Source organism: Pseudocercospora fijiensis (genome assembly GCF_000340215.1).
Source record: "Pseudocercospora fijiensis CIRAD86 unplaced genomic scaffold MYCFIscaffold_1, whole genome shotgun sequence".
NCBI lineage: Eukaryota > Fungi > Ascomycota > Dothideomycetes > Mycosphaerellales > Mycosphaerellaceae > Pseudocercospora > Pseudocercospora fijiensis.
The window spans coordinates 11,421,117-11,443,853 of NW_006921532.1; the positions used below are offsets into that span (position 1 = coordinate 11,421,117).

Here is a 22,737-nt window from a genome sequence, read left to right on the forward strand (position 1 = left end):
GTATAGAAGGCCTTACTTAATAATTAGTACGGTTGTTTCGATAGAATAGTACGTATAGGTCCTATTCTTTAGGCGTAATATAGTTAAATCGATAGTTTTCGTAGTTATACCGCTAAAAGCTTGAAATAAGGACTATCTAGCTACTACTCTTAAAAGGTAGATCGAATACTATATAAGAAGGGTTATATTAGTAGGTAGATAGGGTAGTAGTAGGTTAGTATAGTATTCGATAAAGATCTAAGAGAAGAGGGAGGAAGGCAGGCTAGTTAGCCTAACGCTAAGCGCTAAGCCCTGCCTAAGGCACTAGGACCCTAGCTTTACTCGAGCTAGTTATATACTAATTATATATAGCCTCTAATACTACTCTAATCTCTTACTTTATCGCCTTTATATCTGTAATAGTAGAAGGCTAATCTAGAAGCGTCTATACCCTTATAGCTATAGCCTAGATACTTACTATTTGTAAAGGTCTACTTACTATCTAATTTAGCTTTAATAATTTTATCTATAGCTCCTAGTATAACTATCGCCTAATACGGATCGCTATCTAATATAGTAGTATAGTTCTTAGTTAGATTCTTCGCTAGACGGCTCTTTCTAAATCCCTTCTAATAGCGTATTAGTATAGCAAACGCCTAGCTATTAGTATTACGCCGAATACTGCTATTATACGTAAATATAAAGCCTTTCTTTTAGTAGAAGTCTATTAAGTTATTAAGGTAAGCGTCGTACGATAGATATACCTTTAGAATAGATATCGAGATTAGTATATATTCGATACTTTTAGAACCGCGGAAATCGATATCGTAATTCTTAAAATATATACCTTCTTCTCTATACTAGTCTAACTAGTTAGTACTAGCCTCTAGCGCCTTACTATTATCTATAGCCTATAGGATTTAATTTATCTAACTACTAGTTAGTAAACTCGTTAGGTCGACTAGGAAGCGCTTCTTCGTATACCTATATAGTACTACTAGGCGTAGTATCCTCGCTACTAGTAGGATCCGCTATATTATTAGAAAAAGCGATATTTTAGTATTCTTCGAGATTATAGGAACGCGTAATATCGGTAGAGGAAGAGGTATATAGATTTAGTAGGGTTTGCTAACTAATTGCTAGCTAAGCTTCTCTTCTTAGCGCTCGGAAGCCCGGAGTGTGAATCCGCTGGATATAATTTTTCTATCCGCCTAGTATTGCAACCCTTTACTTGGGGGAGTAGTGAATGTGTGGCGGCAATTGTGCAGTCTCTCGGTGGTAGTGATGCCGCCCGCCAATTCTGTATTGTTGAATTGTTGAATGTGGATGAATGCACTCGGATGGATGGGCAGTGGCACAGTCAAAGTCGCATCGAATGATGAGATGTGCGCAGCTGGTGGCGAGGGCGAGGGCGAGGGCGACGACAACCTTGAACCCAGCCCAGCCAGTTCGCCGGGGTGCACGAGCCATCGGCCCAGCCCGCGCTGCGATGACTCCAAAGCGCTGCTCAGTGCTCACCTCAAAACACCCCTCTTCTTTCTGCCTCTGCTACAGCTGGCAGTCCTGTCATGGCCCACACTGCACTGAAGAGCACGTCGAGTGCGCGCAGAGAATAGAAGACCAGATCCACTGTCCGTCACCTGAGGCTTGTTGTTGATGCTGCAGACTTCGCTGTCGCGCACTTCCATCGACGCCACCCCCAGTCCGGCCAGTTGCTGCCTTCTGCCTCGCCTTCTTTGTGTGTCATATCCAGCATACACTACCCTGCCCAGCCTTTCGCCACAACCCTCCACTCACTCACACCTCGACTCATACTCATCCTCATTCTTCTTCACTCTTCTTCACTCCTAATACTCAAGCGCTGCCCACTAGCGCCACTTGCTCTCCCACAAACCGGCTGCGAGGACGGACATATCGCCACCGCCTTGCTGCGCAACACCGCTCATATCTAGCGCGATCAATCCTGAGCCTGCCACGACCTATCACTCCACCTCACCTGTCGACTCACTTCGACCAATCCTCCTCTGACTGCATCTTTGCAACCAGCCTCGACGGCAATATATCGAGATAGTCGCCTTCACTAGCAGTACTACTCGATCTATACGCCCACCACTGTCAGCATGATCCTCTCCATGCCCTACGCCAACACCCCAGTCAGCAGCTCATACACCTCCAAGTCCATCGATTCCGTCCTTCTCGCTCAGAAGTTGTAGATACAGACAACCATTCGGGAAGATTTTGGAGCTTCTAAAGACCATACTCGTCTTTGGGGGCTTTGCGATTCGTTGAATCAGCTGCGGAAGAAGAGACACACACTGCTTGGAATACTGAACCTGCTGGCTGAGGTGGAATTTGCTTGAGGAAGGTGCGACCCCGATTCGGCCTTGCTACATCTTTGACCTCCTACCTCCAGTCAATCATTTACGCGTCGACAACAGCATTTTTGCTTATGTTTGCGCGTACTCTTTGATTTTCAACGTCTTTCCGCATCTGGAAGGCGTCCCTGGGTCATCAAACACTCATAACGGTTATACTCTGAACGGACACATCTACTGCATAGCGAGGCGCAGGATGAACTCGGAATACGTCGATCGTGGCTCTGATGGCTTTTCATCACTCCCTGAGCATCGTGGCCCATACGAGCCGTCGATCGCATCCTCTGCGTCGTCTTCATCACACCTCTCTGTCTTCTCAGACACCCTGTCAGCATCAAGCTCCATAGCGAGCTCCGTTTCGGACGACTTTCGATATACTCATGACGATGCACGAGAAAGAGATCGGATATGTGCTCAGGCACAGCTGCGCTTTCAAGCGCAAAGCAACAACCAGCAGCTAGAAGAGCCTGCAGTGCTCAGCAATCTATTGAAGGGTAACGGACAGTGCATGTCTTATGCGGACGTGACCTCGGTCCCAGCACCGCAGCGTCAACATCCGCGAAGGACTTCTCTGTCAAGGAACCAGAGGCCTCCACCTCTTGTTAGACAACGCGATCGAAAGATCAACTTCGTCGACAATCTCGTCGGTAAGCACATCGAAACCAGTGAAGCCTGATCGGAACGGACGCTAAGCATCTCCCCAAGACTCAGCAACTCAGATGGTGGAAGTCATCTGGCCGCTGTCGATAGTCCCTTGTCAGAGTGAGGCTAGCGGTCGAGGCGTACTGCCGCTCCGCACTTACATTGAAGAGACACTGCGACGATCGCGCACTAGCTATTCAACCCTTCAGGTTGCACTCTACTACTTGGTCCTCATCAGACCACACGTACCGAAGCGTGACTTCACCATGGAGCTGAGCATGGATTCGCCAGCAGAGCGTGCATTGATGTGCGGACGCCGCATGTTTCTCGCAGCTCTCATTCTTGCATCGAAGTATTTGCAGGACCGCAACTACTCGGCCAAGGCCTGGAGCAAGATGTCAGGGCTGAACGTCTGCGAGATCAACACCAACGAGCGCACCTTTCTCAGCAAGGTCGACTGGAAGCTTCACATACCAAAGCCAATCTTTGAGAAGTGGCAAGAGGTCGTGCTTCGGTACACGCCTCAGCCTCCACCGTCTCCAAGCTGGAGTGTACCATCTGCGACATCTACTTGGAAGCGTATGGTGCCTCTGCTCACTCCAGAGCTTGACAACTTGCCAATGGTGGAGAGCAAGATGGCTTTGGAAAGCAAGATGGCTTTTGACTCCGAGCCAGCTTTCTGCTATGACGTGGGCTCACCGACGACACCAACTCCCGCTAAGATGGCGTTCAAGGTACCTCCACTCGACTCTACATCACACGAGAGCACACCAACTGCCATGTCTACCCTGGCTTCGCTTCCTCGCTTCTTGGAGCCCAAGCCAGACATCGCACCGCCCACTCCCGGCTTGGCTCGCATGGGTCCACTGCCTACGCCGAACATGACGCCGTCTTCGACTGCCACCAGTACTCCTGCAGCGAGTGTGTGTGGTTCTCGTCGACCGTCGATGTGCTCTGCAATGGCTTCGGCTCAGAAGACCAGCATGAACAGATGCATCTTTGATTCCAACCCCGCTGGCGTGCCAAGCTTCGAGCCCAGGTACACAACCACCACAAGACGTCCATCAATCATGAGCATCGCTTCTACCGGATCCAGCCCAGAGTCGATGGTGTCTGACAACTCGAGAGCATCGCGCTCGTCGTCCATCTCTTCCGTCTCCACAGCATCCTCGTATTCGTCAATGGCGCCACAGCGAGCTTGTTTGGCTCGCCAGGCGACTTGTCGCAATGCTGGATTGCTGCCCAAGTGGGTCAAGGAAGAGACCGAAGGGAGCGCGATCCAGCCAATCATCATCGAGGACGATTTGGAGATGGTGTCAAGCCCAGTCACGGCCGACTTTTCCATCAGTGAGAAAGTCTCCCATACACCTCACAGACACAGTCGTGCTTCCAAGCATGCTGGACACAACCTGCCTCCAGCTGCAACAGACAAGGGCCGGAAGCGTGTTCGCCCACACGGCAATCGCCGCTCCGAGCTTCAAGAAGAAGTCCGATATTTGCTCAACGAGTCCTTCGAGGACTCTATGGAGTTGGATGACCGTGATGTGTCGCCCACTCCCGCAGCGTCGTGTGCAATCAACATGCTTGGACGCTACGACTCATTCACAATTATGAAGGAGGCCCAGCCTCCAGCATCAATCTCTCGCCGAGAGTCGAGTAGCAGGGTGCCTGTTCAAAAGAATGAAGGCAAGAAGCGAACTTGCTGTTCCATCGCAGGACCAATGTCGATATCACCTGTTCCTTTGTACGGCGAGGTTGTATAGCTTTGTGGTGCACACAGATGCGGCATCACGTTGACATCAAATGACACGAATGGGGGCGTAAGTGGCTCATTACAGCACACTTGAAAGGCGGAGCAATCGGCGCATGTAACTGTAGTTTTGAAGAAGATGTCCCACGAAGCATGCCAAACTCAGACCTTCGTTTGAAACGAACTCACATTACATACTGTTTCTTTCATCCTCAAACCCAGTGAGTGTTTTCATGTTCGCTTCAAGAAGATAAGTCATTAAACTGTCACGGTGGTCACGGAGCGAGTGCGACTCTGCGGATTGAAGATTGGTGCCTTAGGCAAGAATTCTTGGCGAGCGCCTACTGTGCTATAACAGGTCAATCCCCATACCAAGTCCAAGTCCACTTCGTAGCGACAAGATTGAAATGTGCAAGAACTGAACTGCACTAGACCAAGTCATTGAAAGGCGGGAATGCGCGAAAGTGTGCTAGTCTTCCATCCTCGTCTCTGACGCTTGTGTCCAATGCAGACAGCAGAGGCGACTGACGTTGCTCATGGCTATCACCAGAAGTAAGGCAAAGGGTGAGTATTCTAGCCGAAATAACGAGTTCCGAAGCCTCCAAATGGAGCGAAGAAACAGGCGTTCTCAACTCATCGGCACTGCAGTAGTGAGCAAGTGTGCCGGGCTGCAAGGAAGCTCCAGGTCACGTGGTCGTCTCAGAGCATGACAGCAGCAGCAGCGAAGTTGTATGAAGTGAGGTCGAATTTAAGTCGCACTCCAGCGCCAGGTACGCTGATCCTGCGCCTGAGGAGCTGTGGAGTATGAATCTTTCAAGAAATCGCCGTCGCAAGACACGTCTTTATGTCGATGCTTGGCTGGGCGAAATGGGTGTCAGAACAATCAGAAAATTTACGCGACCAATTTGATAGTAATTTTGCTGACGAGAGCGTGTGTTGGTGTGCGTTATTGTGGTGTCTGGATTATGGGTTGTTGGAGGCCTGCCTGGCACTTGCATGCTGCGCGTCTCCACGGATATAGTACTATGTGCTGAGTCCAACTTGTCAGTGCCGGTGCGGGGAGAACCCTGCACCTCCGAGAGAGGAACCACACCGCCATTTTGGTGGTTTTTGAATTATTTGTTCTCCTTCTGAGGCCTATAGTCCTCTAATATATAGTAGATATCGTGTCGACGGTTTTCCAGTAGTATAGACCCTTCCGAGGTGTTGTTGTCGTCCGCTATAGTAAAGAAAGCGCGCATTAACGACGACTAGTAAGGCTAACTAATTAATCTCTTTAAGAAGGGCTTTACTGCTAAGCAGATATATGCCTTTGCAAAGCTTTTAATATTAGTCAGATTAGTGTATCGCTATTAAGAGAGATATCGCATAACTAGAGCGTTATATCTAAAGAATACTAGCACTCGGCGTAGCTATAAGAACCTCTAACTTCTCGCTATAGAAGAGGAGTTTATACTCGGGTATCTCGACGATCGACCGGACGCATACTTTATAGAGATAATCCAAGCTCTTTAAGACGAATTTGTATAGCTACGGCTAGTAAATAAGGGCGGAAAGGGTATAGTAGAGCTTCGGCCGTCTCTAATCGGTATAGTATTAAAAAGGTACGGGTATACTCGAAAGGAGGTAAAGCGGGCGGCGAAGGAACGTAACCCGTTCTTAAGGGCTCTATAGACGATTAGGTACGCTAAATAGCCGGTAGATCGACTAGTGTTTATCGACGAGACTACTAGCAATTAGAAGACAGGTTAGCGGAAGTATAGCTAGAGTCTAAAGGGTATTATATACTTGGATCTCTAGTATACGAAGCGAGAAGTATAGTAGAGTATGCTGCCGGCCTTTACGGTTTATAGCTACTTGCTATATACCTACGTATACTAAGGATCGATTAATACTAACCGTTTCTATACTTAGATTACTAAACAGGTGCTTCTATATCTCGAAGAAGGTCCGCTAATGATCTTTGTAATAGATAATACTAGTATTTACTATAGATTGAGGATTAAGTAGGCGATTCTCGATGCTAGATATCGACTCGAGTACTTACCGCCGTATAGTCCGGATTTGAACCCTATCGAGGGCAGTTTCAATCTACTAAAGAAGACTATTAAAAGATACAGAAGTTAGCTGCCGAAGTTCTTTAGCTTTTAAGATTACTTACTATATTGTCTATACCTATATCGAGGCCGCCGCGCGCGTGAACTCTTCGCTTATGCTAGATATAATATCGAAGGGGTAGATTTGCCGTACGACGCTTCGCAATTCGAGTCGACCGCTAGTAACGCTTAGAATATAATAGCACTCGACCCGGAAGAGTCCTAATAGATATAATAGGCTTAGAATAATAAGCCGTTAGTGCTAGATAATATAGAAGAGCTGTATATATTGTATAAAGAAGATAATAAGGAAGATAAGGAATAAGAGGTAGATTTTAACGACTTCGAGTAATGTAACTAGTAGCGACTAGCGCGCGGCAAGCGCCGTAGGTAGAGATTCGAATAAATATATTCGAACGCTAGCTTTGCCTATCGCGCTTAGTGTTCTACAACTAACGCAGTATATTAATTAATTATATATAGGCTAAATAAGTGCTATTACCGTAAGAATCTCCCGCTTATTACAAGTTTATATATATTGTAGATATGCAAAGATTGCAGCCTAAACGAAGCTAAGAATTCTTAGAAATCCTCTCCCTCCTTAGCGGCGGCTACTTCCGCCGCTATAATCTTATCCTATTTCTTCCTTATAAACTCGACGATAGCTTTCTTTAATCTTAACCTTATTCTATCTACTTTATTAAGTGCCGCCGGCTAGTCGTCCTTTGTTAAGTTATAGATAGTCTCTAGCGTCTAGCCTATACCGACGAAATAGGCGATATAGGGCCGTAGATAGTCGTAGTCCTAGAAATCGCGGTAAAGAGATACCTAGTCGAAGAATTCTACCGTTAGCTGTTCGTACTAGACGATATTGCGCGGTAGTATAATATTACGCAATCTAGTCTTAACAAGCGCTCGTCTAGGCGTACGAGAAGGCGTGCCTAGAATAATACCGCTGCCTCGTAATTTATTGTCGATAATGCGGCCGAGATCGTTACTAAAGTTGTTAAGGATAATCGGCTAAATTCTAGCACTTCTAGGCTTCCGAGGGGAGTTAGACTTACTACTACGGCGACCTCTTATCTTCCGGATAGCAGTCTTCTATATATTATTCTCGACCTTTCTCTTAATTAACTTAATCTCTAACCTTACTAGTAACCTGTCTTCGAGAGCGCTAATTTGCTCGTTAACTTTCTACTCTCCGGAAGCTATAGCCTTATAGCTATCGATTATAGCGGCTTCGAAGAACGGAAAGTGATTCTCGCTACAATCCTTTAGCTTCCGGTTACGCTAGTACGTATACTTACTAGCCTTCTAGAAGTTACTACAGTCCTTTATCGTATATAGAAAGTTACGGATAATCTAATAGTCGTACCGCTTCTAAGTCTCGAGTTTAGCTATTACAACGCCGGCGTTAGTAAGCTGAATTAAGGTTAGATTAGAAGCCGGTTTAACTAACTTCTTGCTACCTAAAGATCTAGCTACTACTATCGCTTTAGGCTTCGTAAAGAAGTTAATATTAATAAAGACATTCTTACGCGAGGTAAGCGCTAATCCTTTGCTAGTATCTAGAGCTTTACTATAGACCTCGTCGCTATTAATATTATCTCTAGCTTAATGCTAATCGCTAGTAAACGCCGTCTTCTAACCGTCCGCTCTAGTATAGATAACGATACGAGTGAATACCGCTAAGCTATACAACTTCGCTATCTTCGCTACCTACGCGTATCCGTTCTAAGCTTCTTATTTATTAGCCGATAAAAACTTTACCGGCTTCGTTACTATTGTCCGCGCCGCGCCCTTCTTCGTTACATTAAACACAGTCTACTGTCCTTTATAATAGAAGGTCTCGTCTAAGAAAGAGCTAGGTTAAGTAATAGGAACGTTGCCGGCGGTAAGCGTAGCCTAGCTACTAGTAGCAGTAGCGGCCTTCTACGCGGTATTAAAAGAGAAGGATATAGAGGTCGTAGCGGAGGAAGAAACAGCCGTTTTTAGTAACGCTATACCGCTATTATCCTCTGCCGGCAGTACTACGGTCTCCTTATTTAGTAGACCCGAGGGATTAACGATTAGGTTAGGCTCTTCTACGGCAGTCGCTTTACCCTTCTTACCGCCGGAAGACCTACTCTTCGAGCTACCCTTTACCTGCTAAGCCGTATTAGCATTCCGTCTAATTAGCGGCGGACTAATAGCCTTCTCGAGAGTATAGATTACCTTCTTTAGCGTAGAGACAATCAATTCGTCGTCTAATCGCGCTAGAGGTACGCCGGCAGTCGTACGAGTCGCTCTTATCGGTATTATTGTTGCAGTATAGCACTCGGAAACAGTCAGAATACGCGTACGGGGCTCGAACACACGATTATCCTCTACTCGACGACGACAATTGGGAAGAAACACGATAAAAACCACGTAAAAGTGCCCCTATTGCCTACCCCTATACGGCTCAAGAGAGGAGGCGGCTCTGCGGACCGTACTGACAAGTTGGACTCAGCACATAGTATCAAAGTCGGGATGCATCGAAGCGCGAGGGCCAACCATGCATCGCTGCCTCTGCCTCGTCTATCCCCCCCCCCATCACACTCTCTCCCACTCCTCTTCTTCACCTCATCCGTCCTTGGAGTCTGCACTCTCATCTCTATGTAATAATTGCTTCGTGGTGGACGGCCGTGTCAAGTGAAACATTGGCTTGGCAACGCGTGTGGTCCGCGCAGACGTGACTGAATCGGATTGCGACGACTCCTCCGATGCTGCGGCAGCAGCTCACGCTCCCTGCGATCTGGTAGGCCGCAACGCAAGTGAGAATCAGGCACGGCTAGGCAGCGCTGGCAGTCCCCGCGCGAAAATCGAGCAGTCCGTATGGCATCAAAGCGAAAGCTCGAGACCTGGGACCCCACGAAGAGCGACAGTGACGACCTTGACTGGGACGGGAAAGAAGCAGCATCTCCCAAGCCACGATCGCGAGCACGTTCGCGTAAAGCCAACAAAGCTTCTCCGCAGAAGCGGGCAGCCAAACGCCAGCGATACGACGACAGCGATATCGACCCAGACAGCGACGCCGGCAGCGAGGAAGAAGCATCCTACTCCGACGCATCCGAGGAAGCGCCACTCGAGATCAATCCACGCACAGGCAGAGGCCAGCGATCGGTGGCGAAGAAGCAGATCAAGTACGAGGAGAGTGATGAGGACGACGAGATCATAGCAGACAGCGACGAAGAAAGCGAGCGCGATCCCATACAGCCCACGCCTGCGCGAAGCCGAACGAAGATCAAGCTTGCAGCGACCAAGAAAGCCTCGTTGATTGTCAAGCTAAGAGTGCCGCTGAGCATGGATGGCGGTGGAAGAACGACACGCGCCCGCACTTCCAGCAGATCTAAGAGACAGCCCACGCCGCAATCTGCTCCCTCGACAGGCATCACTCGCCGCAGCAGTCGCATTTCACACGACGAACAGGATCCGCTGTTTGCTCTCACCGATTCTGGTAAGCACGAAATCGTCACCAGAGCTGGCAGCGCGACTCCGGAGCCTGTTACGCGTCGCACGACAAGAGGAGGCAAAGGGCTTAAAAAGCCGCCCGTGAGCGCCATATTTGAGGCATCACAGGAAGACCTCGAGCAGAACGCGCCTGTTGCAGAGGTTCCGCCCACAGCTGAAGGCGCAGACTTTTTCTCGAAGCTGGAGGCTAGTCAGCAAGAGCCGCAAGTCGAGCGCACATCTCCAGCTCCCTCTGGCACGAAGGGCGACGGTGACGATATTGTGATGGAGGATCACGATGATGAAGATGAAGAACACGTTGTGCAGGAGTCACAACCTGACCCTGATGACGCTGAAGATGAGGATGAAGGGCCGATCTCCAGAGGCGGTCGCAACCTCAGAACGCGCCGAAAAGCATCAACGCCGCCAGCATCACATCCTACTGAAGGGAGGACGCGCAGATCGCTACGTAACACTAGACGATCAGGCGCGGAGAACACGAGTGATTTTGAGCCGGACGCTGAAGGCGAGGCAGACGCAGAGGAGGAACTCTCCGATTCGGACAATCATCTCAAGCCCGGCCGTGGTAGGAACAGCAGCAATGAGGCAAGTTCCCAGGGCGGTAGGCGATCAGGACGATTGAGTCGCAAGTCCGCGTCTCAGCGCAGCCGGTCCAGGCGGAATGCTTCAGCAGACGAGGACGATGAACCAGACATCGATGAGATCGCGGATGAGGCCGCAGAACTAGAAGAAGATCGGCGGAGGATACATCGGGAGCGACCCAGGAAACAACGCAACAAAGATCGCTCTACAGAGATCAACTTTGAGCCAAATCTACGAAATCGTGGAAACCGGCCAGACTATCGTATCTTGCGACCGGAGCTCCTACTTCCCCTCGAAGACGATGATGCACCCGCTCTGCCAGCTGCCACACCTCAGCGCAATCGCCGTGGTGCTACTCACACCTATCGTAGTCTGTTCTCGACATTTGGACCTTTTGGCGGTGGTGGAGGGCCACCTCCTGTTCTGGGCGGTGCAGAAGCCGCTGGCGCTACAGGTGGTGTGGACTCGGACAGCAGCGACGACGAGATGGGAGGTCGTGCTGGTCAGCAAGGCGTTGGTGGCACTGTAGGTATGACGCCTACATCTGCATTTCCCAAGCCTTACGCTGCTCCTCAAGCCCTCAACAACGACCCTCTTACTGGACCTGGAGGCGGTCCACCTGGACTTGGTAAGGTCAAGGACAAGAAAGCGCTCGCCGATGCTGACCCTCTTGGCGTCGATACAAATGTCACTTTCGATGGAGTTGGAGGCCTGGATAATCACATCAACCAGTTGAAGGAGATGGTCGCCTTGCCGTTGCTGTACCCGGAGGTCTTTCAACGTTTTCACGTCACTCCGCCGCGAGGCGTCCTCTTCCATGGTCCTCCTGGTACTGGTAAAACACTGCTTGCGCGAGCTTTGGCATCCAGCGTAAGCTCTCACGGCCGCAAGGTTACGTTCTACATGCGTAAAGGAGCCGATGCACTCTCTAAGTGGGTTGGTGAAGCTGAAAAGCAGTTACGCTTGCTCTTCGAAGAAGCTCGGAAGAATCAACCGAGTATCATCTTCTTCGACGAAATTGATGGTCTTGCACCTGTCCGGTCTAGCAAGCAGGAGCAGATTCACGCTTCCATCGTGGCAACCCTTCTGGCTTTGATGGACGGCATGGATGGTCGTGGCCAAGTGATTGTTATCGGCGCAACCAACAGACCAGACTCTGTCGACCCTGCTTTGCGACGGCCAGGGCGCTTCGATCGAGAGTTCTACTTTCCTTTGCCCGATGCAATTGGACGTCGCAAGATCATCGATATCCATACGAAAGGCTGGGATCCGCCTTTGCGACCAGACTTCAAAGATCAGCTCGCGGAGCTCACTCGTGGCTACGGAGGTGCCGACCTGCGAGCGCTCTGCACGGAAGCAGCTCTAAACGCCGTGCAAGGCACTTACCCGCAGATCTACCAGAGTGATAAGAAGCTCATCATCGATCCAAGCACAATCAGGGTTCTGGCCAAGGATTTCATGATCTCGGTGAACAAGATCGTGCCTTCCTCAGAACGATCGGCGTCGTCAGGCGCCGCGCCTTTGAAGAAGGACATCGAGCCACTCTTACGACGAGCGCTTGAAGAGATCACTGCACGGATCGACAAAGCTATTCCACGCAAGCGCAAAGTGACAGCTCTAGAAGAGGCGATGTACGATGATCGTGATGATGAGCTTGGGTTCGAGAAGGAAACGATGCAGCGGGATTTCGAGGCATCCCGCGTCTTCCGACCTAGACTTCTGATAAAAGGCGTCGAAGGAATGGGCCAGCAGTACCTGGGCGCTGCTCTGCTCAGCAAATTCGAAGGCTTACATGTACAGAATTTTGATCTTGCTACATTGATCAAGGACTCGACGAGAGTAAGTTACGACCTGTCCAGACCAAGATTGCCCCATACTGATCAATCCTTAGTCTCCGGAGGCCGCCGTCGTGCAGCTTTTCGAAGAGGTCAAGCGACACAAGCCCAGTGTGATATACCTGCCAGGAGTGAACTACTGGTGGGAAACGCTATCGGACACCGTAAAACGAACGTTTGTTGGCCTCCTGCGCAGCTTGCAGCCTTCTGAACCCGTGCTCGTACTGGGCGTCCTGGAGCTACAGCACCCAGACGATGAGATAGACCCTCAGCTGCTTCGAGACCTCTTTGGCTATTCGACACAGAATCAGTACGCCCTGCAACGGCCCGACAGCTTTGCACGCAGCGAATACTTCAGCTCCATTCTTGATTTCATTCGCAAGCCTCCTAGTGAGTTTCCGGACTTGGACCAGCGTAAGAAACGCAAGCTTGCGGAACTCGAGGTTGCTCCTGCTCCTGCCGCACCCGAAGGTCCCAGCAAAGCCGAGCTCAAAGCACAGAAAAAGAAAGATCACCAGACTCTGAACATGCTCAAATTACACATACAACCTGTCATGGAACAAATAAAGCTCAAGTACAGGAAGTTCAGGACGCCAATAGTTGAAGAGGCGACCATTGCCTATCTATTCGACGAGCAGAACCCGACGGTCCTCACATCAGATCTTACCGAAGAGCAGAAAGCACAACAACTCCTTTTCAGACCTTATGAGATCGACCAGGATGAGAAGGGCGTACCTGGAATTCGTGAGGTTGCCTCTCAGAAGTTCTACTACAATCTCGAAATCGTAACCATAGAGAAGCGCTTGTCGAACGGATACTACAAGCGGCCTAAAGATTTCTTGGCCGATATCAAGCGCTTAGCAAAAGACGCCAAGGCATTTGGAGACCAAGACAGACTACTGAAAGCTAATGAGATGCTGGCTAACGTCGAAGTCGACATGGGCACACTCGAGGTCACTCAGGCTGCTCTGTGTGCGGAGTGCGAAGCTGTTTACGAACGCGAACAAGAACGTGAACGGAAACGGGCTGAGAAGGTCAAAGAGGCCCAGAAGCGTGGCGAGGAAGTGCCAAAGATCGTGCCCAATGTGCCTCCTCCCGACTGGTCGAAAGCCACAACGGAAAACTCTGGTCCGGTTGTACTCGGTCAGGAGGTGCCAGGAGCCAACCCTTTTCCTCTCCCCCAATCCAACCCGTGGAGCACAACGAATGGCAGTAGCCACGAGTCTCATCACACAAACGGCTCAGTCGTACCACCCCGTCCACGAGAAGATACAGAGATGCTGGACAATGATCCGTCAAACGGTAGACATCCCCCGCCTCCGCCCCTATTCCATCAAGCTTCGGCTCAGACAAAAATTCAAGCAGGCTCCCAGCTCGAACAGTATCAGAATAGTGCTTCGACTACGAATTCGAGCAACGACGGTGCCAAGAAGACGAGCGACCGCAGCAGTGGCCATACCAAAAGCACCCAGGAATCGAATGGGCATCCAGACTTCTTCATGATGCGAAGCGGCCATGGCTCTGGAAGCCAACTTCCCGACACCCAACCACAGTCCCTCGAGTCACGTTCCGCCCCAACCACCACCGCCCCAGAACCACCGCCTCATGCCTCCTCCCAACAATCCTCCCCAGGCAGTTTCGCCCCCCGCGCCTCCTCAATCAACGCCCTCCTCAACAACCCCGAAGACGAGGAGAACCCCGACCCTACCACCACTACCCATCCCGCCCCTCAACTCATCCTCGACGACCTCAGCCTCTCATCCTTACTCCAAGAACTCACATCACGCAGTAGCGGTCTCTCCCTCGAACAACTCGAACAAGTCCGCGCACAAGTCATGGATGTCATTTGGTGTGAACGTGGGAATTGGAATCGTAATCAGGTTTGGGGCAGAGTTCAAGAGGTTTTTCATTTTGCGGTCGAGGATATTGAGGCTTGTCAGCAGATTTTGGAGCCGTCTAGTCAGAGTCATGGGAATGGGAGAGGGGAGAGGGTTGGTGAGAGGGTTAGTGGGGTTGTTACGCAGTAGGGATATGGATATGGTGGGATGTTGGAGTGGACTGTACTGTGTGTGTGATTGGTGAGTGAGTGGGGGTGTTAGGTGTTGGACGTGTGCAGTGGTGGTCTTTGTTGGTTGCATGGACAGGACGTAGACAGACAGGACGTGAGAATGTAAAAAGGGAGAATAGAAAAGGAAAAGAGTAGCATATCAAAGCAAAGCATACCGCATTATCACCTTCACTCATCATCATTATCATTATCATACCCTCTGTCTGTATCAATCAATAACCCACCCTTCACCTACCTACCCTACCTACCCTCCTACCCTCCTACCCTCCCCCCACTTCCTCAACCGCTTCTAACGCAAACAAGCCGGAAACGGCAACCCATTCCTTCTCAACACAGCTTTCAACGCCAAAACCTCACCTTTCAAATTCGCCACTTCGGTTTCCAGAACCTTCACCCTTTCACTCGTAGACAACAGATCTTCTTGCTTTTGCTGCTGCTGCTGCTGCTGCTGCCATGAATCTCCTCCGGCCGACCCATCATCATCCAACACCGTCACGAATTCATTTTTCCTCACGACGTGATGACGACCTCGGACTCGCGCCCAGGGACTTTTTGGGTGTTGTTGACGAGAGGCGATTTCGGCGTTGAGGGCTAGGGCTGTGAGGTTTTGAGGTGGAGGAGGAGGAGGGTGATTTGAATTGGAGGGTGATTGCTGTGGCTGTTTTTTGTGGCGGGGGGAGAGGGAGGAGGAGCGCGGGAATAGTTGGCGGAGGGTTTCGGAGGCTGGGGAGAATGGTGATCGTTGTTGCTCTTTTGCGGAGACTATCGGATCTGAGCAGTCTTCGGCGGTGGTGAATTCGTGACCTTCTGTGGGGGATGTGGTTTCGGGTGGGGGGTTGGTGGTGAAGGGGGTGTGGTGGTTTTCTGCTGTAGTGCTTATGGTGCCTTTGGAATTGATCTGAGAACGTGAGGCTAGTCTTGCCGGAGGCCTGGTCAGAGGTTGCCTTGGTCTTCTTGGGCGCTGGTCTTCTTCTGACTCGGAGGTGAACCACATTTCGTCTTCGGATTCTGCAGACCGAGGGTCGTCGTCGTTTCTGACTTGGTCGTTGTGTTTATTTGGAGTCCTCGTGAGAGTGTCTGATGTGGTGGGGAACGTTCTTTGGTGACTGGTAGTGCGTGACATGCTGCCAAGACTCGCATATGCTGAGGGTTGTCTACATATTTGCTGGCCTCGGATATTGCTTGACTTGGAAACAGGAGTCTGTCGACCAAATGTAGCGTCTCCACCAGTACTATTGAGCTCTCTCTTAAAAGTGATGTGTCGCTTTTTGGTAGAGAACGGCGACAGCTGAGTACTGACACAATGAATAGGCCTCAGACTTGAAACTTCTCGAAAGCGACCAGTTCGTGTTGCAGAGCTAGAACTGGTTCCATGGCTGTCAGATGTCAAGACCGAAAGCTTGCGCGAATCCCCGCCACGTTGATCCCACACTTGTCTCGTGAAAGTTGTGCTTGAGATCCTGGGTCGAATTCTTTGGGGATTATGGATGCGCGATCTGGCTGGAGTTGTCGTTGCAGTTCCGGTTGCCTTTATTGGAGAGAAGAGGTCATTGTATTCATTCTTGATAAGATTCGTGCTGAGCTTGTGCTCAGGAGATGGAGGCTTCCGCCTGACTGTCCCAGCGTGAACCTCGTCTGGATGAATGGTAAACTGTCTACCAACGCTGACCTTCAACGGCCGTAGATCCGGTGGTAGGCCGAGGCCAGAAGGCTGCGGTTCTGGAGGAGGAGGAGATATGACTTTCATCTGTCGCCGCGATGCTGAGGTTTGCTTCGTATTCGGTGCCAAGGCCGCTGGAGAGTCGTCACTGAAGTGACCAACGTTATCCTCGATTGACATGGGCGATGGACCGCGCACCCATTCGAGGCTCAAGATCGCGTCCTCTCGGCTGCTTACAGATTTCTGTGATACAAGCAGTCCCAATGTGTCGTATAAATGTACCTTGCCATCGACACGACCAACGGCAATGATGCTATCAATACTGGTAGGTCCGCCAATCGTGTGAGATGCCACTTTCTGGCGGCGTTCCTTCGGTGGCTCGGAACAACTCGATGCGGATTTTGTTCTTGACGGCTTGCCAGCCAAGACTGAGAGGCATGTTAAAGGGGCTTTGGCATGCCAAGTCCGGAGGACTAAACCACCATTGGCGAAGTCGAAGAGTCTACATCTGCCATCATGACCAACACTGACTGCTCTCGTTTTGAAACCAGGAAGGAATGCCACTGCGATGACTGGAGCTGCAATGCCTGATCGACCCGTCGAGGCAGTTCCAAAGACTACGCTTCGATGGAGGTTCGGGATGTGTGAGATCTCTCCATCTTCCCTCGAGCTGTTGTAATCCTTCTTGATGCGAAGAGCATCATAGGCACTCACAGTGCCGTCGCGGAAGGCCAGCATGAACATGTTCGGCCGTTCAGGGTGGAACGCAGCACAGCATACTGATGCCGATGACGCTTCGGGCATCATCAGAGTGGGCACGGTATTATGGGCCAGATTCTTCAAAGAAATCTCAGGCGGACTGCTTGACGCCGATAGTAACAAATGGCCTGTTGGAGAAATGGCGACTGCGGCTGGAGAGCTAGTGTGTTGTTGCACAGGCGCAAGCAGCCTTGATCTCTCAACACTGTACTGCTGGATGATGCCATCTGAAGTATTGGACAGGAATAGTGACTTGGTATCGTTCGAGTACTCCAGATGGCGAACCTCTTCTTCTGGCGCATTCAACCCCCAACTTTCCTCCTTCCCGCGCTTCGTGTCATGCATGACGACCACGTTACGGCTCGCGACCGCGAGCATCCCGGATCCATCTTTGGCCTCCTTTGCGGCGACGATGCCGCCTTTGCTGCTGTGGAAGACTTCATGGATGCCGCTAGAGTCCCAAGCAAAGATATGTCTTGGCGTGGTGATGAGCAGATGTCTGTCTTTTGGGAATGTAAAAGTCTGTCCATGCTGTGGTATGCTGGGTAGCGGTGCATCCTTACGTGTGGTCGGCATATTAAGTTATTCTCGTGAGCTCGTCGATCAGCTTGGAAGATTGTGATGTCGTTGCCAGGCTGTTGCCAGATTCGGAAGTGAAAAGTAAACAATGCCAAGAAATATCACCCACCCCTCGATCAAGGTTGACCTTTCTTCTCTTGAAAGGTGAAAGCCGACACTCATTGATCATTCGCATATGTCGAACAGATTCCAACAGAATGTAATGGCCAACTGGCGGTTGAGGCCATCGGTCACAACTTTTTGACGGCTCAGCCATGTATTCTTCAACACGTGAAAGCGTACTACCTGCGGACGATCATCCACAACGGAACCAAATCGTTCGCGATCTCAATCTTGAAGCATGTCCGTGATGCGATGGAGCCAGCATACCACACTGTTGATCAACGACGTAATTCTGCCGGACCGAGACTGTCCATTCTTCGAAGCATACTTCGACTTCACAATGCTGACCATCTTGAGCGGGAAGAAACGAAGCAGAGACGACTGGAACGAGCTATTCGCCCAACTTGGCGACATGAAGGTCGAGAAGATCTGGAATCTGGAGGGACATGAAAGTCTCATTGAAGTCACTCGCACATCCTAAGCCCCTCTCCAATTCCGTGACTCTCGAATGCCATTGTTCCTTTGCGCCTCATTGTCCATATGCCGTCTCTCTTCAATAACCTCCGACTCTTCTACTCCACATCCTCTACCCGGCCGTCATAATTCTTCGCAACTGCTTCCTCCAGCTTCTTCCCATGCGCACCAGTAATGGAATCCTTCAGCTCTCCATCCTTGAAGATATGGAAAGTTGGCATCTGATTCGCTCCAAGCTCTTGTGCAATCTGCAGCGCAGTATCGGTGTTGTAATTGTAAAATCGAGCTTCCGGATACTTCTTGGTGAGCTTCTCTACGAACGGAGCAATGGCTTTGCATTGGCTGCACCATGGCGCGGTTGCTTCGAGAATATGTGTCCCGTCCGCATTGGAGGCTTTGAGATACTGTGGAAAGTCCGAGATTTCTTCCATCTCTGCTATGATATGAGATGTTGGTTGCTGGAAGGAAGTTGAGTACGCACCATCGCGACAACAACAGCATCATGATGCCTCTTGGCCCATGTCACTCACCCGGGCCAGGAATGTGATTTGCCGCGGTCCATCGGACGCTAGTGAATGTCTCTCTTGCGTCTCGGAAATGGCAATCCAAATGATAATCTTGCTCGTCGACGTATGTTCCTATCTGGCTGTGTCCAGAGCTTGATTCTACCTCGACAGTGAGTGGATACAGCAGAAATTGGCGAGACATTGCTCTGACATCTGCCGACCATGATCTTACACAATGAGCCAGCAGTACTGTAAGTGAGTGCAGCTCGGGAGCACGCCATGATGCTTTCTTTCCGTTTCGCTTTGCTTTCCTCCCTCTCCACTTCATCGGCTTTCGCAAACGACCACGAAGAATGGAGAATCAAGGAGCCGCTGCTCCAACTCTGGAGTATGATCGCAAAGCAGTTGAGGAAGGAGACTACTTCGATCTTGGCTCGCATGGGCGCAAGGTCACAACACAAAGTGCCGACGCTCAGATGTGGTTTGATCGAGGACTCGTGTGGTCTTATGGCTTCAATCACGAGGAGGCAGCTCGTTGCTTCGAAAGGGCCAACAGAGCAGACCCGTATTGCTGTATGGTAAGAGCCATCATTGAGGAGCACGTCGGCGTCTGAGACATCCTCTGACGTTCATGTCATCGCTTTCTAGGCTCTCTGGGGAATCGCTTACGCATTGGGACCGAACTACAATAAGCCCTGGGAGTTTTTCGATGACGAGGAGCGAGAGACCAACTTGCAAAGGTCAAGATCAGCTCTTCTCGCCGCAGAACAAAACGCGAAGCTAGGCTTTGCTACATCGGTAGAGGCTGCACTGATCGAAGCTGCAGAATTCAGATACCCTACGGGTCATGACAGCAAGGAGTACAGCAGCTGGAACAAAGGCTACGCTCAAGCCATGGAGAACGTATACAACAGGTTCCCTGGCGACCTCGACGTGGCAACACTCTACGCTGATTCTTTGATGAACCTTACCCCTTGGGCTCTGTGGGACTTGCGAACTGGCGAACCAATGCCTGACTCTCGGACGCTGGATGCGAAGACGGTGCTTGATCGTGCCATTGCACAACCTGGCGGGAGCGAGCATCCTGGATTACTCCATCTATACATCCACCTCATGGAGATGTCATCAGATCCGGGAGCTGCATTGCCTGTAGCAAATCGCTTGCGAGGGCTGGTTCCTGATGCTGGTCATCTTAACCACATGCCCACCCATCTAGATGTGCTCTGTGGCGAGTGGCAAGACGCTATAACATCGAACACAGAAGCCATTGATGCTGATGAGAAATATCTCAGCAAAGCTGGTGCGCTGAACTTCTACTCGCTGTATCGATCGCACAATTATCACTTCCGGATTTATGCTGCGATGTTCGCTGGCCAATTCCAGGTTGCACTAGATACTGTTGCGCTCGTGGAGGCCTCCTTGCCAGATGAGCTGCTGCGTATTGAATCTCCACCTATGGCAGACTGGTTGGAGAGCTTTCTTTCCATGCGCGTGCATGTGCTCGTGCGATTCGGCAAGTGGGATGACGTGCTGGCCCTTCGTATACCTGAAGACCAGAACCTGTACTGTATGACAACAGCAATGCTTCATTATGGCAAGGCGATCGCCTGGGCGGCGAAGGGCAACGTAGACGAGGCTGAGCGCGAACAGACATTGTTCCGTGAGGCGCAAGCCAGAGTTGCTGACTCCCGGACACTGTTCAACAACACAGCAAAGGACATTTTGAAGATCGGAGCGACCATGCTAGATGGCGAGCTTGAGTATCGCAGAGAGAATTTCGGACTGGCTTTTGGCGCTCTTGGTAAGGCAGTGGACTTGAGTGATAATCTACCGTATGACGAGCCTTGGGGATGGATGCAGCCGCCTCGCCACGCGCTGGGAGCTCTGCTGTTGGAGCAAGACCACGTTGAAGACGCTGCTGCGGTGTATCAAGCGGATCTAGGTCTCGACAATACTCTGCCGCGGGCACTGCAACATCCCAAGAATGTGTGGGCACTGCACGGCTATCATGAATGCCTTGAACGCTTGGGTCGGCACGAAGAAGCAGAGAAGATCACAAAGCAGCTTGAAGAGACACAGTCCAGGGCGGACGTATCAGTCACGTCTTCATGCTTCTGCCGATTGAACACTGCAGCATAGAGTCATTGTCAGTCATTTTGGTTCGTTCTGTATTCCGTGTTGTCTCATAACCACTTAGGACGCCTTGTCCGTTGCGAACAAGTTTGCAAACGAGCTGAGAAGGCCAATCGCCTCAGCATTAGCTCTTGGGTACCTCCATCACTACCCCACAACGCCAAAAAGCACGTCTATTCTGGGTATTATAGCAATGACAAACACCAATCCGTAGGGGTTTCCTTCAAAATCTACTCCCAATCATCATCACTATCATCCTTGATATCTTTCTTCGGCTCTTTCGGACTGCCAGTCGCGCGAGACGTTGTTCCAGAGACGAGGTCATAACTCGCATCTGAATCGGCTACAGACTTGTTCTCGTCTTCGCTCCGTCGGGGCTCCTTTGGCTTCAGATGGTCGTTTGAGGTTGCATTGAGGGTCTTGGTGGACTCGGAGGCTTGCTTGTTGGCGCCGATGTTGGTGTTCGGCGTAGCAGACGCGTCTTCATCGTCGTCGTCATCCCAGGCAACTTCTTCTTCGGTTTCTGCGGCTGCACCTGCAATTCATGTTAGCTTAGCTTAGCGCAGCGCGAGGAAAGTCTCTTGAGCTCCTTACCCTTGAGCACCTCTTTCCGCTTCTGCTCTTCTGCCTCGATCGCTTTCCGTAAGAAGTAGTACCGCATCCAGAACATTCGGTAATCCACTTTCTCCGGTACAAGTTTCTCCATTGCTCGTCTGAGCTCCTCATACTGCTCCAAATCCTTTGCAATCGCATCTGTTTGCTTCTCGACATCAAAGCTCTCTTGCCATGACTTCCACGCTCCACCTTGCGGATCATCGGTAAAGCTCGATGCAGAGCTGTGAATGGCGTGCAATTGTGCATCTAACCTGGTAGTATGGAAGATCTTTTTGCCTGTACCAGGCTCCTGTGTCTCAAACAACACCTCCGCAGACGACCCATTGTAATTTTCGGGGCCTGTAATGGTCACGGCATCACGCAGGAAATTCCGCACATTGGTGCCGAATTTGAGGAGTGCTTCGTCCGCAGCATCTTCCGCTTTTTGTAGATCTTTGAGCTTGGCCGCACCGAGTGATCGCAGACTAGCGACGAGACTGCCGGCCTCTTTGACAATATCCACTGGCAGGCTCTCAGGCTTATCCTCGCCTTCTTTGGTCTGCTCTCCTCCCGCCTCTGCTTGCTTCTCTGCAGCCTTGTTTGGCAAAGGCAGAGCTTCCTCTCCGGGGACTGGCACTTCCGGCCCTGACGCAGCATTCAAGCTCAATCCTCTCGTTCTTTGCACGACTTGCTCTCTAAGACTTGTGAAGCCCTTCGTAGCCTGCTCACCCGCTTCCGTGGCCTCCTTCTGCAAGTCTTGGTAGAATGTTTCGCCCTGTTTGCGCGCTTGACTAAACCAGCCGCCGAGTTTTGCTCCCCATGGCGAAGACGATACCGCTTTGAATGCTTCTTGGAATTCGATATTGAGATTGGTAGCAGTTTGAGGGGTTGTGGAGGACGAGGATGATGCGGCTTTGGCTTCGTCGGGTGAGAGCGCTTCTTCTTGGATGTGGTCGTATGCGACATCCATTGTCGCTGATATGGACTGTCAATACTGGCTGAGTATCTGCTGGCTACGGTGTATGTATGTTTACGGTGTTACGGAAACGCCATAGAGCTGTGGAGAGCGGGACAACCAGGGAGCAGCGATGCCGAAACTCTATCTCCCTTG

The 22,737-nt window shown here is 50.6% G+C and overlaps 5 protein-coding genes across 5 annotated transcripts; 2 read left to right on the top strand and 3 right to left on the bottom strand.

Moving 5' to 3' along the window:
- Window positions 1-1,545: 1,545 nt before the first annotated feature.
- On the top strand, window positions 1,546-15,038 carry MYCFIDRAFT_206432 (uncharacterized protein; the record flags this gene model as incomplete). Its single annotated transcript, XM_007924039.1, has 24 exons — window positions 1,546-2,764; window positions 2,809-3,019; window positions 3,048-4,740; window positions 4,777-4,820; window positions 4,847-4,945; window positions 4,973-5,057; window positions 5,085-5,155; window positions 5,179-5,210; window positions 5,262-5,310; window positions 5,345-5,393; window positions 5,422-5,487; window positions 5,517-5,617; window positions 5,659-5,697; window positions 5,726-5,799; window positions 5,829-5,849; window positions 9,234-9,481; window positions 9,517-9,555; window positions 9,599-9,637; window positions 9,659-12,806; window positions 12,832-14,746; window positions 14,779-14,811; window positions 14,835-14,869; window positions 14,896-14,913; window positions 14,970-15,038. Exons 1-24 carry the CDS (start codon window positions 2,735-2,737, stop codon window positions 15,036-15,038), a joined length of 8,208 nt encoding a protein of 2,735 aa, XP_007922230.1. The 5' UTR covers window positions 1,546-2,734.
- A 1,167-nt stretch (window positions 15,039-16,205) lies between these two features.
- MYCFIDRAFT_78509 (uncharacterized protein) lies at window positions 16,206-17,814 on the bottom strand (the record flags this gene model as incomplete). Its single annotated transcript, XM_007922322.1, has 3 exons — window positions 16,206-16,319; window positions 16,489-16,722; window positions 17,011-17,814. 3 exons carry the CDS (start codon window positions 17,812-17,814, stop codon window positions 16,206-16,208), a joined length of 1,152 nt encoding a protein of 383 aa, XP_007920513.1.
- Window positions 17,815-18,491: 677 nt separating this feature from the next.
- On the bottom strand, window positions 18,492-18,824 carry MYCFIDRAFT_33048 (uncharacterized protein; the record flags this gene model as incomplete). Its single annotated transcript, XM_007921738.1, has 1 exon — window positions 18,492-18,824. The coding sequence occupies one exon, from the start codon at window positions 18,822-18,824 to the stop codon at window positions 18,492-18,494; it is 333 nt and encodes a 110-aa protein (XP_007919929.1).
- Window positions 18,825-19,252: 428 nt separating this feature from the next.
- Window positions 19,253-21,038, top strand: MYCFIDRAFT_63592 (uncharacterized protein; the record flags this gene model as incomplete). Its single annotated transcript, XM_007922083.1, has 2 exons — window positions 19,253-19,477; window positions 19,548-21,038. The coding sequence occupies 2 exons, from the start codon at window positions 19,253-19,255 to the stop codon at window positions 21,036-21,038; spliced, it is 1,716 nt and encodes a 571-aa protein (XP_007920274.1).
- A 224-nt stretch (window positions 21,039-21,262) lies between these two features.
- On the bottom strand, window positions 21,263-22,596 carry MYCFIDRAFT_98592 (uncharacterized protein; the record flags this gene model as incomplete). Its single annotated transcript, XM_007924040.2, has 2 exons — window positions 21,263-21,567; window positions 21,627-22,596. 2 exons carry the CDS (start codon window positions 22,594-22,596, stop codon window positions 21,263-21,265), a joined length of 1,275 nt encoding a protein of 424 aa, XP_007922231.1.
- Window positions 22,597-22,737: the final 141 nt, after the last annotated feature.